The sequence below is a fragment of the Motacilla alba genome, chromosome 12, assembly GCF_015832195.1.
Source record: "Motacilla alba alba isolate MOTALB_02 chromosome 12, Motacilla_alba_V1.0_pri, whole genome shotgun sequence".
NCBI lineage: Eukaryota > Metazoa > Chordata > Aves > Passeriformes > Motacillidae > Motacilla > Motacilla alba.
The window spans coordinates 11147440-11166738 of NC_052027.1; the positions used below are offsets into that span (position 1 = coordinate 11147440).

Sequence of the window (19299 nt, forward strand, 5' to 3'; positions counted from 1 at the left end):
AAAGGCAAACAAAACCACATCACACCTGTGCCCATGCCTTCCTGCAATTCTTTTTTAATCTTCAAGTTAATTTTCCTCCCCAACATGTCTCATTTGAGAAGTAAAGCATGACCATTTATGCCAAACTTAATTTCATTTATTTTACAAACAAAAATATACATTTATTCTATATTTTCTCTCTTTTCACCACCCTCACGCATAACACACTTTGCTCAAGAACCACTTCAAGATGGCCCAAAGATTTATATACATAAATACATAACAGGAGGAAGGTCACTCCATGACCTAGTGCAGAAGCTCCTCAGCAGCAGAACATGGGACATTCCAGAAATACTAGAGTCCTGCCAGCAAAGGACAGGATGGATGTTGACAACCTGCACAGGTGCTCAATCCTTCAGCACTGAATTCAGATGGTAAAAAAGGCAAATTGATAACAGGCTCTTCACATCACCAAGGAGGGCAGGTAATTACTCTCACTCCGGGTGTTGAAAGATAAAAATTACTCCTTGGGATGGAAAAGCAGTTGCTCCTTTAGTTCTCAACTGCTTCGTAATCTTCATCTCTCTCGATTCCGTCCAAGGCCCAGGGAAGCTCTGCAGGCTCCCGCACCCTTTCTGACCAACAGCAGCTCAGGATCAGAGCTGCAAGCAGCATTAGGAGCAGCAGCACAGCAATTCAGGCAGCACATCATCCATCCCTTTCACAGCAAGCAGCCCAGCACGGCTCAGGCCAACAGACAGCAGTGACAGAGCAGCATGGAACACTTCTCTACTGTGACAAGGGCTGACTTGGCCAGCTCCTCATCCAGCCCTTGCAGTCATTGCATGAAATGGAAATGTGACAGGCTGTGACCTACGAGGAACTACTCACCTCTAGCACACAGACATATGGAAGCCTTTTTTCCCCAAAAGTAAATAAAATAAAAATAAAAAGGGGGGTGAGGGGTTGGGTGGGTTGGGGCATTGTTTGTTTTCAAGGTGCCAGTGCTACTTAGAGGCCTGCAGGGCAAAGTACCCAGGCAGACAGAGAAGCTGCATTGCTCATTAACAAAATGAACATAAGCAAAGGCCTGCATAGTTTTGGCAACCAATATGAACTTCATGCTCTTACCCACATTTTCTTTCCCTGTGGTGGGAACACCTGGTAGCAAATACCATCCTCTACCTGCTAATGATCCAAACCAGCACCTCCACACTGCACCTGGCTAACTCTTACCTCAGCATTCTTCAGGAACAGCAGTAACTTGGGGCAAGAGATTCACACAGTCCCCAAACACTGCAAATTCCCTCTTTCTACCATCCATAGTGGAAAGCTGCTTACAGCAGATCTCCACCTACCCGGAGGACTCAGGTAGGAAAGCACCCCCAAATCTAGAGGAATATACATCTTCATCCTTGGAAAGCACAGGATATCCCAGAAACCAGACTGATGCAGCCTTTATATGAACAGTCGCTGGATTGGAACACCATGTCCTGAAACTGCATGCCAGACAGCTCAGACAACAGGAGTCCCTCTTCCAGCATGGAAGAGGTTAATAAGAAGTTCCAGGAAGTCTTTAAAAGTACTGCTCCCCACATGCACATAAGCATTTTCAACATATGGAGCCATAAAGCTTCCTCAGGCCAGCAGCAGTCTGGGGATCTGAACTGCAATGTAAGGGAAGGACACTGCCAGAGATACACATCCACCTCCCACTCCTCTCCCACTGCAGCACACCAGCCAGCTTAATTCTAGCACACCTAAGGCATTTGAGTTTCCAGTCACTAAATTCTGACAGCTCAGACTCATCATAGACTTCTGCTCTGCCTCAAGCACCTGAAGGTCTCTGGAGCCTTCATCTGCAGAGCCACCTTCCTCCTTCACAGCACTCTCCAAGCCCCTGCCGAAGCCATGAAGCAGGTGCAGATGGAAAACACACCTACCTCACAGGTTTTACTCTTGGAACTCAGCCCTGATTCAGTGCTGTAACTTAGATTTTCCTGTGAGCTCAAATGCACAGCACTACAGCCTCCAGAGACTGGTTCACAGCTCCTTCAGCTCAGCTAGACAGCAGCACTGTTTGTCCTTCTGTCTCCCTACTGCTCAGTCACTTCACATCCACACTGTGAGCTACCAGCCTTCCCCAAATGTTCTCTGGGCACAGAGAACAGTTCATTCCTCTTCATACCTCTTTTTCCCCATACACTGAGAACATTCCTTTTAACCACTAACAACTCCAACTCTCAATTTTTAACAGTGTTAGCTGAAACCAAGGGTGAGCCCCAGTGACCAGCTTCCCTCATCAGACACTATCACCTCCTGTGCTGTTGCACTATGGCACAATGCAGGCAGCCATGCTGCTTAGCCCAGGAAGATCATCTTTGGTTTCAACCACCAAAACCTTTCTATGTATGTACAATACAGCAGTCAAATCACACCCTCATCCCTAAACACCATTGCTCTAAGTGAGAAACAAGTGCTTTCAGTCACTGAAAAGGAAGAGGTGCCAGCCAGGGCTATCTTCTGGGTCATATTCACATCTGGAACGTGGAGGATCAGGAAAGTTCAGTGTTTAAAGGTTTATGAACAAAACCGCTCTACATTGTTCTCATGTAGCAACAGAAAGTGTTCTTCCCAAAAGGGTTTGGGCTGCCAACTGAGTTCCACAATAGGTGTTGGAAATCCTAAGGACAAGAGGAAAGCCATGGCAGGTAGCCAAGGACAGATTTCCAGTGGACATCCTAAGAGCTGTGGTATCAGGGAGTTTGGAAGGAAAGAAATGAGGCATGATGTGGTTCAGGTGCCCTGCCTCAGGCATTGATGGATTTCCAGCGGTCACTGTCTATGCTGTTGATGCTGCCCACATGGTATGGCATAGAGGCCACGTCGTCCAGGTAGGCTGTGGTGTCAATCTGAGTGCTCGAGTAGAACCCAGAATCCATTCCTTCCTTCTTGGCAACAGCATAAGGGTGGGGTAGGTGCACATCCACATCCTCAGGTTCATCCACCTGACATTTGTAGGAGAAAAGGATCTTTGGTTCAGACCTGGAGTGATGAAAGATTAAAAATGCATGTTTTACCAATGTGGTATCACAGTTACTATCCTTAACTGAAACTCATCAGTGTTAAGAAACTGTGCATTCAGACCTCAAACACTCTGTAAATGAGCTTTTGGTCTAGAAATTTGTGGCAGTCTAACTGCCACAAAGTAATGCTAAATTAAGCTTTGGATGAAGTCACTTAAGAGAAATACAAATTCTGACTCTATGTGGGAAAAGAGCTCTCATCTTCAGGAGCTTTGAATTACTGAGGGCAACAGTACCCAAACGCTACTGAACTCCTCAACAGCCTGGCTACTGACACAAAAATGAGTCAGAACAAGAGTGCACTTCAAGTTCTACCTGTGCACATCATGAAAACCAAAATACAAATACTTGTAGATCAGCAGTTTTCATCTTTAACTCCAGACAATGTTCCCTTCTAATTTCAAAGGGATGCAGAGATATATTTCTATACTTTAAAACACTTTATCTTCTCCTTTTCAAGCCTGCTGTTTCTCGCTAATGACCAACAAATACTAAAGCCCACACTAAAGCACTCGTTTTCCCACCAAGGTGCAATTCCTGCGAGTGGCCACACGGGGGCGACCCCGGCCTGAGAATCGACCTTCCCCGGGCTCCTCACTGGTGAGCTCTGGGCCCGCGGCAGAGTCCTCGGCCGAAGAGACACTGAACTCCCACATCCTTTCCACAAATTCACCCCAAAACCCACCCAGAAGGCCGTTTAAGCTCCCAGGACTCAATTCCTCATTAAGCATTCTATCAATTTCAGCAGAAAAGCTTTGTATGCAACGCTGACACTGAAGAAGTGATCCTCTGAAATGCGTGAGGAATCCAGCCACCAGCTCTGCATACAAAGGAGCCCTGCACAGAAGAGAGCAGCCACGGGTCACAGAAATTCTCCAAGGGCAGAAACTGGCTCTCTAACGGGCATTCTAGCGACAGATGGAGAGAACCTGAGTGCAAAACACTTAAATGACAATATATAACCATCCAAACTCCTGCTCCTGGCTACTCACCCAAAGAAGCCTTTCAGGAATGCCACATAGATGAGAGGCGCAAAGAAGCTGAAGTAAAGGAACGTGGTAGCATCAACACAGCTGTCAACAGCAAAAGGGAACATGAAGGGATTTAGTACTCAAGCACAATACAGCTGGGTAACACCACTCACATCCTCCCTCCCAAAGGATCCAATTTCCCTCCAAAGTGTCCAGAGATCAAGAAAAATTGTGCTAAACAAATTTAAACTGATGCAAAGTTACAGCCATTGTCATCAACATGTCACTGCTTCTAGATACTCAGGGGAACCACGCCAAAACCCAAGGTCTGACCAAGAGCAGAGTCTCAGTACTCCCAATTTTGACTCAGAGAAATGACACTGATCCCTGCAGAACAAGACTCCAGGTATAAGGGTGTCTCCCTATTTCCAACAGAATTTCCTCTCTTATACTAATGGCCAGACAACAGTGGATTCACACTATTACTCTCACCCAACACCTCAAGACAACTGCAGCACACGCAGCTCCACAAACTCTCCACTGGGGAGTTTCCTGATTACTTAGAGGTCTTTTGGCACAAACCAGAACCAGCAGGTTTATTCCTTCTTGGGAACACAGCATAAGTTTGTTTCCTTGGGAGAGGCAGTGTTAAAGGACACTCAAATACAACACAGGAACCAGGGCTGCAGACCTCCTCCCCCAATGTACATACCACAGTCCTTCTATGATATCCACACAGAGGAGGGCACTGCCCAGGCCCTGCACCAGGTTCAGCAGTGCCAGAATGCCAGCATAAATATAAAAACTCTTCCTGGCTGTGGGAAAGACATGAAAACACATGAAGCTCAACCTCAAACACCAGACCCATGGAAATCTGTTTGATGGAGATGCCAAATCCAACAGAAGCTTCTCACCATCCTGTCTCTAAGAACTGCTGAAGAATTAAGACTGCATTTTCCTGTCCCATGCTGGCAGGATTGATGGTGGTAAAATGGACTAAACCATACCCTCCTGCATGTGTATATGCACACACAAGATGGGTTTTGAAAGCAAGGTTACAGCAACACATGCAAAGATTTAATTTGCAAGCATCTGGAACCAGTGTCAGTCACATAACTGACTGAAAGAAAAACTAAACAAAAACAACCCAGCTGAACCAGAAGCTGTGCCCTTCCAATGTACAGCACTAATAAAATAAAACTACTCAGGAGACCCCGACAGGAGCAGCAGGGTATGCTGGACACCAGGCAGATGAGGCTCAGGACCTGTGCCTGTGACATCTGACATACATATATCTCCCTCCCTCAGGATACCCACACAGCAATGTCAACACTAATTAGAGAGAGAAGAGCTCAGTACAAACACCTTAATAGCAGCTTCCCTCTATTCAAGAGCTGTAGATATTCCGCAACAACAGCAAAAACCAAACAAACAGAAGCATTTACTCACAAAAGTAAAAGCCCAGATAAAAATTGTTGAGCAGCTCCCACTTGCCTTCCCTTCCCAGGGGATGACTAGCACACACACTTTAACATCATGTGTGCATTTCAAAGGAAGCTGTTATTAAGAAGCCATTTCTTAAGGCTGTCAGAAGATTATATATTTACATTATACCTATATCATTATCTGAGCAGTAGGTCTTGTTTTCTTAATGTAATTGTTTGGCCACTGAAGCAGCAGTATAACTGCTCTTACTCTGCTCTCCAAAAGACACAACATACTAATTTTTCTAGGGATAAGTTATCAGTCCTTTGCCATGTTATCTAAACTCCGAGATGTGGAATGCATCTGCAGCACAAACACGTACAGGAACCTTTTGCTCCCACCTATGCTTTATCCTGATGCTGTACCCATCTATACTGTGGAAAACACTACTGTTACCTACAGGGCAAAGAAATCCGGTCTTTCAGAGGAGTTTTTGGAAGAATCACCACCAAGGAATAGACCTGTTGAGACAAAGAACTAACAGTTCCATTGCTGCTTGGCAACTCAACTCAACAATCTTTGCAGGCATGGTGTGTGGTATTATGCACTCCCTACATGTCTCAGGGCAGAGGGACAAACCCTTAACATTAAACACGGTACAGACTGAAGGCCCCACAACTCCCAACCCATCAGCACAGAACAGCTGAGAAACACAGGAGGGAAGAGCATCTGAGCTCAGCTGCAATACAGCTGGCCCACCTTACACCACTCCCACTGCACCTTTATTGCTTCAGCTTCCCCACCACATGAGAAGCATCACTGTTGTGCTGCAGGAGGCAGGAGGGAGATTAGGGCATTATTGTACTCAGATCATCCTCCTTGCTCCATTTAGAAAATACAAAGAAGCTGTCAGAGTGCACAACACATTCCCAGGACTTACCAGGAAGAAGAAACAGGAGCTGGCAAGCCAAAAGTGTCTCCCACCATGGCCATAGATATTGAAGTCTTCTGCTGAGAGGTGGGCATCAGGGTACAGGATTTCCAGGGTGCCCTAGGAGAGAAGTGGCACCAACATGATTCTGTTACAAGCAGTATCCTCACCTAAATGCATATTTGGACAAGGGACACTATGCTTAAAAAAGTTCAGAAAGCAGCCAGGCTGCCCCCCACCCCCGACCCAACCAAGCCCTGCCTTGCTCAGACCAAGTTACACTCACACAGAACAGGAAGAAACTGAAGACAAGAAGTGAGGAGAGAAAGAGTGGCAGGAATCTGCACCTGAAGGAAACTGGCACCAGTGACATTACAGAAGAGAGACTGAGGTGGACAGGGGATGCAAGCACTTATCTGTCTAAAACAGAACAAGAGCTCCATTTCCACCTTTAAAGCAGACCTTTCTGCTGCAACATCCAGAATATAGTCGGGTGGGGAAAGGACACTGTCTTGTTTAGGAGCTACCCATACAGACAGTGGAGAGCAAACTGCTTATAAGCACTACTGAACCCAGATGTATCTCCAACACTTGATATTTTATGAGGCTCCTCCAGCTTTATCATGTGGTAATGATCAGCACACCGCCTCTGCAGCCAAGAGCCTGGTCCCAGAACAAAGCTCTGTGTGTTATTGTGGCGCTGCCCTGAGTATAGAGACATGGGCTGACCACTGACATGCCGAGGAGGAGAATGAACCCAGACACAGACTGCATTGTTCAGGGCCACGAAGACATGCCTAATAAACTGAGCCAGCAAGCCAGCTGCTAATCTGAAGAGAAGCAAGAGCTCTCAGCTCTTAAAGACTCAGCAGACAATGGCACTGCACTGCCCCTACTTGGCAAGCACATGGCTTTCATGGCCCTTGAGGCCAGATCCAGAACTTGTGGCTCAGGTGTGGAAAACCTCACTCTTGTTCCCAGATTCACTAAACAACGCAATCCATCCAAACCTCATTTCTTTACCTTACCCGAGCTATTTATGCAGTAAAGAAGACAAGCAGATACTATCTGCTTATACACTGCCACAAGCATTCAGTCTTCCTCCAAAACCTCATCTAAAGAGCAAAGCTGCCACTTTCAGATAGGAGTCACACACTTAACTGCTTAACTTCAAGCCAAGTTCCTCCTTCTGCAAGTTCTTCTGCTTCAGTGTACTCACCTGGGTGACAGAATATGCCAGAGACAGCACAGTGGTGATTGCCAGCACACGTTTCACGCTCGACTTGCTTTCCAGGTGCCCTGTAATTATGGGGTATGGAAGTGACTCAGGATGTAACCCCAGCACTGGTTAAAAACAGTTCCTTTCAGAAGCAATAAAGGAAAACACTTTTATTTCCAGAGGCCTTCAAGGGAAGGTTAAAGCTCACTAAACCCTGTTTGGAGAGTTGAGCCTTTCACAGGCAAAATCCTATTTACAAAACAACAAATTTTAACTTGCTTTCCTCCTGTCCACACTAAGAGAAAACAATTAAGTCCTTCTGCTGGGGTTACAGGAAACAAAAAAAAAAAAAGTAATTACTCCAGCATCAAGTACAGTGAGATGTTATAAAGCTGCCTCTCAGGGAGAAGAGTTGATGGGAGGCTGGGGTAGCAAAATCTGTACTGGAATATACTGAAGTAAGCAATTTCCAGAAGCTCCTTCCAATCTAAATTATTCTATGAGCCCTCAAAAGATGAAAAATGCACTGCTCACGTGTCCCATTGACACGAACAACAGTGACACCCACCCTCTCCTCTACCTCTGACCCACAGAGAGAAGCATTTTCACTTGCATACCTGAAAAAAGTAGAATTACAATTAAAGGTACAGATAAAGCATTTGAATGAAACCAGGAAGGATCAAACCAATTAAGGATGGGATGAAGGGGATAGAAGGGCCCCCAACAGGACTATCTTAAATAAAATGGGCTTGAAGCAAAGATCAGACTGTTGATCTTGGCATAAAAATCTTACCTAAGCTGTACAATCCATTGTGTGGGCGCAGGACAAACCAAGCACATATAAACCCTTAAATCACACAAACCAAGTAAGTATAATGAGGCCTTCAGCCACTTCTAACTAAATCTCTACAATTTGCCCTTTGTATTTATTCTATAGCCTCTTCACTTTATAGAATCAGCATCACCATAAACTTACAAATGCAACCTCTGTGGAAGGAAAGGCAACAGGAAACAATCAAAGAACTCCTGACACATACCAAAGGCAAGGCCTAGAATCACCACACTCAGTTCAATTGCCAGAAGGAAGAACCTTGTGATCTCCCACAGGATCTGAGGGATAACAGAGACCAGACACACATGATTAGATGGAGCCAGGAACCAGTTTGAAGTTAATAAAGCAAAATTCCAGGGGATAGCAGCCTCTGAATGGCTGGTCTTTTCCACAAACCCTTCTCAGGCTTTGTAGGGCTACTGATCACATGCTTGCTCCAAGCCCTGCTCGTGCCTGTGGAACAGAACAGTTGTGTGGGAACGAGCAAATAGCAGCTCTACAGAGAGGAAGTGGCCATGGGTCACCTCAGTTGAGGATCTGCCACTTGTTTCAGATGTGTTCTTGCTGCTGTGCTCCCAAAGAGCACAAGCCCATGATGACCTCAAAAGTAAAATATTAAACAAGGCCAGTTCTTAAAGCAGTAGATCTGCCTGAACAAACTCTGCATTTTGCCCTCTTCCAAAGCTACTGGCCCTTAAATCTAAAGCATATTCAAGTAAAAAGCATCCCCCGTTCCAGCCTGTCATTTGCAACCTCATGTTTTATTTGGTGAAACAAGACCAATAAAAAGCAGGTGAGGCAATTTCTCAGGGAGTCACACAATAAATCAGTGCCAAACCTAGAACAAACACCCAGATTTAGGCTTATTAACCCTTTACCTCTGAACACGGAATGGTACTCTCTTGAAGATATGCAATATTTTAAGAAGCATTGCATAAGACACTTCTAATCCCAGTAAATACACAGTGTGCGTGCATATATATAACAGAACACAAAAGAAAATAACAGAATAGGACATGTTTACAGAAAAAACTGTCAGAATATCTGTCTTCCTACATGATTTCCCAGATGCTGCACTTAGCAGTAACACCATAGCTGAAGAAAAACACCTTTCCACCTCTTTTTCATTATTCAAGTCCTGGACCTACATCTGCTGGACAGAGGTGAATGAAAAATGCTACAAACATCCAGCCACTTGCAACAGCAGCTCAGCACAGTGCTTTGACAGTAACATTAAAGGGAAAAGCAAGGAAACCACACTGATCCCAGAGAATAAAGCCCAAAAACCTGTACTCTGTAGGTGACTCCTCTATCTCCAACAGCTCAAGAACTGCAGAGCTTTTTGTTTTAAGTAATATTTTGCTACAAGTCAAATTAATACAAAGGAACAGCACATACAAAGATATTTCCTGTTTGATAAAGGTTCACCCTGTGCTCAGAGTGGTTGCAACGATGTTCAGGTGGCAGTCTCAAAGGAGAAGTTGGTTTTATTTGCATTCAATACAAAAACTTCAACATTTTCAAAGAGCCACTGGAATACTGCAAGAGTAACAAAGGCCAGGTCTTGCCTACCCATTAAATGTATCTCAATCTTTGCCTCTTGCAAAAAAGACTAATTTAATCCCTGTAACAGGAAACTTTTGCTGCCACTATTTCTGTGTCTATTTTAGGAAATCCATTGTTTTACCATCCTGGATGTTGTGATGATTTAGATCCAGCTATCAAAACAGGATTCCACAGTACACATACCTAAGAGCACTGCAAAAAAAGCACATTTTTCTTGTACACACGTAAGAGGGAAGCCAGAGCAGATTGCTGTGATCAGAAGTTTACAAAGCACAGCCTCTAACTTCACGGTTGCACCTACCTTGTCAGCAACCATGGCAGCATCAGAGGCGCTCACAGTCATGGAGACAACAGCTCGGGCAATGCCAACTAAAGCCACCACAAATACCTGCAAAAAAAGAGCAAAAGTGAGCTCATGTCAAAAGGCACATATGCAGCAGTGATCAGAAACCCTTTTGGAACACCACTTTCAGGTCAGCTTTCCAGGCTGATAATGTGTACTAAAAATTTCCTGCAGCAGACTAGAGTAAATTTCCTGAAAAAGATTCCTCAGACCATTAGATAGGAGCAGTGCCTTGGAATTTAGGAAGGAACAATTGTCTCAGCTGTCAGATTAAGCTCTGAAGAGTTCTTCACCCAATCTTTACAACAGTATCTTTAGTCTTCCCTTCGTTCCACTGGGGCAGGGGAGGAGAAAAAGAAACAGACAGAAAAAACATTACAAAACCTCTGAATTACAAAACCAAATGGCTGGTATGTCTGACTAAACCAATCATATCAGATAACAGAAACCACTCAATACCAACTACCACACTCCACAATTGTGGCAAAACTAAACCTGCAGCTCTCTCACTCCATACTGACAATGCTCAGGAATGCAGAGGAGAAGTCACCTGCAGCCACCAGCTTTAAAACATCTTACCCTGATGCACAGTGCAACACAAAGATCCCCAACTCACTTCATACACCACTGAAGCATGACAGCTCAGTGAGGCTCAGTTTCCCTGTGCTGTCACAGCCACACTATGCAATTAAGAGCTCAGTTGGATGTATCTACACTCCACTGTGCAGACTTACATTCTAAGAAAGTGGAGTTTTCCACATAAAATTCTCTAAATGTCAGGCTGATCCTAATGGTGAAGGTAGGAGACAGCTACACCTATCAGAGAACCAAGAGTCCAAGCTGATTCTAAGGTGGCTGCAGAATGGAAACGACCAATAAGTGACCCACGGATGAGTTTCTCTTTCTTAGAGGAAAAAGGGACAGCAATGGCAAGAAAGAAGAATACAACAATCCCGCCTGGGGTGGAAAACTCCATGACAAAACACTGACAAAAAAGATGGGTCCCTGCATATAATGGTGTTCTAGAGCTGCAGCAGCTCACTGCAGAGGAACACACATCATTTTGTTTCCTCTCTAAGCAGGTAGCGACTCTTCCCAATCTGTTAACTCCACATTAATCACCAACTCCACAGAAAGCATTCCTCTAGAACATGACAAACAGCCAACTTAAAGGAAGACCTCACGGAACACACTTCCATCCTCATTTCCCAATAACACACTCAAGAAATTAGTATGAAACAGAGTTTAAAGCATTTTTCTCTAAGACTGTGTGCTAGATTTGGCTGGGATAGAGGAAACATCCTTCACAGTAGCTGGTATGGGGCTGTGTTTAGGATTTTTGTGCTGAAAACTGTGTTGATAACACAAATGTTTTCATCACTGCTGCACTGCACTTACACAGAATGTAAGACATTTTTTGCCTCTCATCCCACTCCAGCAACGAGTTGGCTGGAGGTGCACAAGTTAAGAGGGGACAGCTGGGATAGGTGACCCCAGCTGGCCCAAGGAATACCCCATATGGCATCATGCTCAGCACATAAAGACAGGAAAAAGGAGGAAGGAAAAGACTTTCAGAGTAATGGTGTTTGTCTTCCCCAGTACCCATTACATGTGATGGAGCCCTGCTTTCCCAGAAACAGCTGAACACCTGCCTGTGCATGGAAAGTGGTAAGTGAATGCCTTTCTTTGCTTTCTCTGTGTGCACAGCTTTTGCTGTGGCTTATTAAACTATCTTTATCTCAACCCACAAGTTCTCACTTTTATTCTTCTGATTCTTTCCCCTGTTTCAGTGAGGGGGGATGAGAGAGCAGCTGTGTGGGGCTGAGTTGCCACCCAGAGCATAGTCAGTTCACTTTCCTCCCTTTGGTTTATCGAGAGTTTTGGTTACCAAAGCCTTTGGCACAAACCTCTACTGACCTTGTGCATTACTGGAAACATGTAGGAAGGTTTAAATCCAGACTGGAAAGGGATGATAATATTTTTAAAAGGTTGAAACATTTGTGTGTATACCTGGTTATCCAAAACTGTGCAGAAGCCCAGAACCCCAACAGAGTGGTACTCACTAGTATGTAGAATGTAGTGAAGATTGGGCTGGAAGTGACCCGGATTTTGGCCCTGGCAGAGGGCAGCTTCCAGAGAAGAAACATGAAGAAAAGCACATTGGGAACCAGGAGCAGAAGATCCCAGTAGCGGACTCTGCAAAAAGCAAACAAAACAGGTTTTATCTCTGATCTTCAGCCTCTAGAAAGGAAGGCATCAGCCCTGGTCCCTTCTCAACCAAACTGAGAAACGAACAAAGCTCTTTCTCTTGGTCCAGGGTCAGACTGTGGTCCCATTTCCTCCAACTCACCGGGACTTCCCAATGTCTTCATAGAGCAACAAGAGGCACTTGTGCGGCACGGTGATGTTGGTGTCGTTGATCACGTGCGTTGTCATTGGGGACAGAGCTGTCACGTTATCCAGCGCTGTCACCAGGGCAGTCGAATGCGTGATGTTGTCAGACACAGAGAATGTCATCACAGACATCATGGACTGGAACATCCTGCCCTCCTTCTGGTCCAGATCAAACAGAGCAAGACAACCACAGCAGAGAAAAAAAGCAATGTTAAATCAGTTGTGAGTCACAGTTAAAAAAACACATCCTTGACATTAAGCCCCTGCACAACTGCTTCCTGCTTGGTACAGCCAATTACCATCATGTCAAAGACTGATTACACAATGAAATGCCACCTGCCCTAAGTCTGCACACAGCCATTAGGGTGGTCAGTACAAAACCACACTTTGATATCAGAGTAACGAGCACCTTCAAATGGTGCTGTGTGGGATTAAATTTTGTCATTCTTTGAGCTCCGGCAGATTCCTAGAAGAAATCAAGACTCAACAGCAATATATGGCATCATCAGATAGAGACAAAAACCCTACTTTACCAGGACATTTATTCTTGGTCCCAAGATCAAGAAGGGATAGTCAATAATTTGATTTCACACTGCAAAGAAAAAGTTAGGGTCCCTCCTAAAACCCCATTGCTGTTACCAACTCTGAAGTCTGAGAGCAGGGAGAGCCTCACATACACCCACCTAAAGGGATGGTACAGTCTTTATCTTTTAAACCAAACACTGGCAAAAACCAACATGCAACATTCTTTTTCTAAACCCTCTGCAAGACACCAGAATGATTCTATTTTTGAGCAACTCTCTTCCCACCCTAAAGTAGAACCCCGACTGTTAAGGTACTTCAGTAGCTACAAGCTGAATACAAACACAGGGTCCAATCACCCCTCCTGACAACCCCCAAAAGAGAGATCATAGACAACCCAGAGATGCAGAAATGATAAATCTCTGACAGCCAACATCTTAAAGATGTACATTGCCAGGGACGGCACTCGAGCAGTCTGTGTGTTATAGCTAATCCAGGATTTATTTTTTAAAAAATTCTCCCTGTTTGACTCCAGCCCTGATTTGCGTGGTGAAAACTGACAGCCCCCATGACAGGGCTCAGAAGGTATTTTCCCTTAGAGGTTCTGAGTGAGTCACAAGCTGGAAAGCAACAGCACAGCCCTGTGTCATCTGCTGAGCTTTTAGAGTTCAGTAGCACCTTCTTCAGAGACTTGCTTGAGATTGTCAGTCATGGCCTCTTCTTTCTCTTCAGAGGCTGACACTCTTCCCAGGTTGTCTAAGGGGCAAGGGGATCATCCCATCCTCAGCCAAGAAACCCTCCCTTTGATTCACCCCTGCTGACAGATACTCCCTGAGCTGGGATTTTCTTTTGTGACTGCTGTCTGCTGTGCTGCACGAGAGGCATCACAGTAAATAAACACACAGATCTGGAAGGAGCAGCTTTGTGCCAAGATGGCAAAGCCTGGGCCAAAAAATTCTACTTCTAAGTAGAGGTTCCAGCAAACGACTTTCACATTCCAAACTCATCTCTGGAAACGTCCTCTCTTCCCTCCAGCTACTCAGTTCTCTGAACTGCTAAGAGAAGAATTTTCTCATAACAATTTTGCTCCGTTCTCTCCCTCTGTAACACCACTACACGTCAGTAGAGCTGAGGTCAAGAACAGTCACATTTGCCGACACAGAAAAATTTCTACATTATTTTTTAAAAAGCTGGGGAAAAGTAAAGAAGAACCTCACAGACCATGGGCAGAATAACATTATCAAGTGAGAACCACCACAACCTCCTAGTAGCTCTTCTGGGACAGAGAATTCCATCTGCCTGTCACACTGAAAAGAGCTCAAGTATAAAGCTGTGAGAGATTTACATTCGCAGAACAACTCCTTATGAAAAGAGCAAACAGGCTCCATTATTTTTCGCCAGAAGCCACCACTATCACGCAACAGCAGCTGCTGATAAGGAGGGGAGTTGGCCACATGTAACAGAAGTCCAGTCACAAGGTTTCAAAGGGCAAAGCAGAATCAAGCTCACCTCTCAGCCAGGCTGCTCACTACAGCCTGGTACTTGTATTCTTTCTCCCCACATAAAGTGTACGCAAAGCAGAGCAACAGAACAGCCAACGTGATAAGAGAGGGCAGCCAAGGCCACCAGACAGACAGCACTGTGGTCATGCTTTTCTAACAGCTAAAGCCTACAGCAAGGATGTGGAGAACTGGCCCACTCCTGTCCAAATCAACAGCAAAAATCCCACAGCAACAGGACCAGGAACTGATGGAAGGATCCACCTAGGGATCAGCAATACTGCTCCTTTCAGCACACTGCCCTTGCCCTGTCTAGTCCTAAATAAGTCCTGTCAGCTGAGCATATCCAAGAGTTCACTCACCACACCTTGCCTTCATGGGACTGCTGGCTTCAGCCAGCCCAGCCCACGGGGGGCAAAATCACCCCAGAGCCACCTGGAAAGAAAGCAGCGCTGCTGTCGTGGTGTCCCCTTTTCATCCAGCAGGCAGCTCTGCACACCAGAACACAAAATAACATGTTTTTTACACTCCAGATGAAGTCAGGCTGATTTGATGAAGGCATATTCCTCAGTCCAGGCCTTGGACAAACTGCATTCAGATTAAGAACATGGGCATGGATCCTGGGCTGCAGTGACAGAGCTCTGGGAAGAGCTCTGCTGCACCTTCAGGGAAATGTTATCTCACCAATGCATACTGGTCCTTGAATCATGGCACTGTAAAAATATCAGAGCTCAGTGAAATTCAGACCTCACATCACTGGCAACTGTCTGTTCCTTCCAAGCACACCCACAGAAAGGTGAATTACAAACTGCACAAGTTGCAGCTTAACAAAAAAATCAAAACTTTTCTGTCTTCCTGCAAGCAACATCAGAAAGTCTCTTAAGTACAGATCATGACAGGATTAAGACTGCTTCTTATGACACTGTATTTATGCAATAATAACTGCACTGACCAGATCCCTGCTCAAATAATATAACTGTTACTTCAGTAACTTAAATGCTTAAAAATACCTCAGAACACTACAAGTAAAAATAATAACCCCCCCCCACCAAAAACAGAAACAAAAACCAAACAAACAAAACAACCCCACCACCAACCAAAAATTAGTCTTTTTGTTGTTGTTTTTGTTCTCCCTTCGTTTTTAAGAAATCAATTCAACCCTCTCTTTTGGTCACAACAGTTGCCATTTACATTTTACTCTAAGAATTTAGGACAGGGATTTTCCCTCAGTAATTGAGGCGCTCCCTTCCAGTTTCTCTCTCACATCTCGTTCTGAACTAAGCTTAAAAACAAAGGAACTGCAACGAGAAATGAAAAACAAGTATGAAAAATACCGAAAGCAGAAGTATCAACAATAAGCCCAAACCCTCCGAGTCAGAGAACTATGGCCCAGAGGCGGATTTCAGAAACGCATATCCCGGGGTTTTATGTGTTTTGGTTTTGATTCCTGTGGAAGGCGGGCGCACAACACGCACGGAAGGCAGCGGAGCGCGGTCACTGGGCTCTAGGCGGGCGAGGGCACAGCCGCCTGTCTCACGGGCACAGCTGCAGCCCCGCTGCCGTTCCACCGCGCCCTTCAGCCGGCCAGGGTGCCCCGGAGGCTCCGGCCACGGGGCTCCCGGGCTGCACCAGGAGGCCCTCGGAAGCCCGCGGCCCCGCGGTGTCCCTCCCTCTCTCCCTCCACACTGCCCCTCTCCCGCGGCCCCGCTCCGCTCGTACCCACCGGGCCCCGTCCGTGCTCAGCCCCGCTCCCGCCGCCGCTCAGTCCCGGGGTCCCGGCCCCGCCATCCCAGCGCCGGCCCTGCCGCTCCCCTCAGCCGGGGAGCGTCGCTGAAGGGAGGCCGGAGCGCAGCGCCGCGCAGCCCGGCGGAGACGCGGCCGCCACAGCCGGGGCTTGTCGGCCGAGCCCAGGGGCGCTATTGAGAGACGGTCCCCAAGAGGCCGGCGGCTGGGCCAATCAGAGAGCGGGTGCTGTCAAAGAGCCAGGAAGAAGTGCGGAGCGAGCCAATAGAAAGAGCTGGGAGGCGGGACTAAGGGGGCGGGTCCGCCGCGCTTTAAAGGCGCCTCGTCCCCCTCACGCCTGTGGGTCGCCAGCCCGGCGGGGAGCGGTGGCGCGGGCAGGGAGGTGACCCCGGGGCTGGGCGGGCCCGGTTCGGTCCGTGCAGAGCAGGCTCTGTCCTTTCCAGCCCAGAAGGAGCGCTCTGCCGTCCCGCACCCACCGTCACACTCCTCCGGGCGGCAGTCACGATCCCCCCCGCGGGAGTTCTGTACGGCCTCTGCTTGCAGGGCAGTTAATAATTGAGGGAGAGCCGATAAAAAGTTCCTGCAGGGGAGAACGATTAACAACCTGTGAGTTTGGCTTTTAAGGAGAGTTCAAAGCTGACTGAAGAAGCTCGGTGGAGCTTGGACAACAGCTGCTAAAGGGAAATGCAGTCAATAATTAGCAGGATTTCGAGGTGCGAATACCAGACGGACAAAAGGGACGCTCAGTATCGTAAACAAGGAAATAACTGTGACAAATGAGCCAAGATTTATTTAGGAAGTTAAAGGAAATAACCAGCTAAAGCAGCAGCACGTTATTCTCAGCAGGAAAAGCTGACTGACAGGGAAGTTTCAAGGAGAATGTTTTTATCTGAGTCATTGCAAGGACTGGAGGATACATTCTGCCACGGGTTTCTACCTGTGGCTGCAGGTTTGCTTCTGTAGGAATGAAAGGCTTTTGCCACGCTGAAGTCTGCTGTACAGAGCGTAAATGTCTTTGGAAGAACCCTACCTTGGTCAAGTTTGCAGGTTCTGCTCTAGCAAACACCGTACACAGAGGGTTCCAGGCCCTCCTCACACACAGACAGATCTTCCTCGGCTTCCATCTCCTTGATCCTCTCCTTGGGTCAAATTTTCCAGCTACTCCTCAGCGAGCCTCATGAAGGGGTTATACCTGGCTGGAGACTTGCCTGCTTCAGACCTAGTCTTTTGATTTTCCACTGGGTTGAAACAGGTATTCATGCTGGTGTCATGGCTTTGGAATGACATCTGGAGAAGCCAGTCCTTAGCTTGTCTCATTTCACACTGTCGTTCAGGTTAATGATATGTTGCAATATTTTGACACGTTCCATTTATGGATCCAACACGACACCAAGATCTCTGAGTTACAGAAGGGACACTTCTGTTTAAAGAGAGGTGGAGTGTTTCTGCCTAGAAGTGCCTTGGTAACAGACAAGTAAAATCCATGTCTTCTCACTTGTAGCCTCAGGCACTAACTAGTTGAATGTGTTACCTCCCACATAACTGTGTCAGAAGGAAAGATTTTGCTTTCCAATCCACCTGCTTCTCCCATCTGATTCAGTTTGAGGCTAGAGCCCAGTATTTGGGACACCAGATCCAAAAGCTGTTTCACGGTCAGGAGACTGCTGGGTGCCACTGCAAGGACCGTGACACCTTTAGCTCCTGCCTTCCTCGCTGCTTGTGTGAAACAGGAGCTGGGGCATCCACACTCACTTCCCCTTTGAATTAACCAGCCCTGCCTGTCAGCCCCCCACATGCTGTGGGCAAACATAACTCCCCTCTTCCCACCTCCAAGGACTGCTCCATGTCCTTCACTGCACACATCCTTCCACTTCAGCTGAGCACTGCTGCTCTGTGCCTCATCTCCTCCAGCCAGCGCCTAAAGATGGCAGGGCTTGCTCCCTCTGTCCTGCTGTGTCTCTTGGTGTTGCTGGGCTGAAGCAGGACAAGAGGTGATGTTCAGCAGCCTTGATACAACCCTGGGGGCCCCACGGAAAGCTGGCACTTGTTGCTGTACCTGCTGCAGCCTGCTGTGCTGTGGCAATCTCAGCTGCCTTGCAGGTGTCAGGGGTTGAAGATGCTGACATGGACAGCATTACACCTTCATGTAATCATCAAATTCCACTATTCTGGGACATTTTATCTCTCTCAAATACTCTTTCAACTTTTATCAGTCTACTGAACAGGAGATTACTTCTGATCTGAAACTGCTTTGCTGTTCAGGCGCTGAGCAGCTGCAGGGACAGATGTGCCTGTCTTGTTTCAGAGCTGTTCTACTAGCTTACTGATTTCTAAATAAATTTGCACCACAGGATACCACCTGGACTGCACTCCTGTGACTCTGCCCTTTTTGTTCAAGGGAAATTCACTTTGCTAGGGCTCTTCCTGTGCTGCAAGAAGCCACAAGTCTGCAAAATCCTAGTGGTATGGTTGGATATCCAGGAGTTTGGTGCTCAGGTGAGGTCAGCCCAGCGAGCAGCCAGGGCCCCATCTGCATCTCAGCCCTCTCACATACCCAGTCCATGTCTCTAGTGTAGTAGAAGGAGCCCTGTTCCATGCATGGCAGCAGCCTGATTTTAGGGCTGGTTTCAGCTGCCCAATCTCAGCTCTTGTCAAAGAGACAGAGCACCCCAGCTCAAGCATAGGACCACTTGTAGGTGGCACCAAAAGTTAGCAGTGAAAACACGGACATGATGTGTGATCTTCCAGGAAGAACAAACAGAAAATCTGTCTGTCCATCCAGCTCTCTG

The 19299-nt window shown here is 46.6% G+C and overlaps 1 protein-coding gene across 3 annotated transcripts; it reads right to left on the bottom strand.

Annotated features, from left to right (window-relative positions):
* Nucleotides 1-114: 114 nt before the first annotated feature.
* Nucleotides 115-16692, bottom strand: TPRA1 (transmembrane protein adipocyte associated 1). Of its 3 annotated transcripts, none has more exons than XM_038148785.1 (11): nt 16491-16692; nt 12703-12902; nt 12416-12548; nt 10311-10397; nt 8649-8721; nt 7612-7691; nt 6402-6512; nt 5922-5982; nt 4749-4851; nt 4058-4138; nt 115-3024 (listed from the first exon to the last, which is right to left on the bottom strand). In XM_038148785.1, the coding sequence occupies exons 2-11, from the start codon at nt 12891-12893 to the stop codon at nt 2790-2792; spliced, it is 1155 nt and encodes a 384-aa protein (XP_038004713.1). In that variant the 5' UTR covers nt 12894-12902; nt 16491-16692; the 3' UTR covers nt 115-2789. The 3 variants fall into 3 exon arrangements, with proteins under 3 accessions (XP_038004713.1, XP_038004714.1, XP_038004712.1); XM_038148786.1 differs by having other exon boundaries at nt 12703-12905; nt 16487-16692; XM_038148784.1 differs by having other exon boundaries at nt 12703-12905; nt 16491-16691.
* Between the last annotated feature and the right edge of the window lie 2607 nt (nt 16693-19299).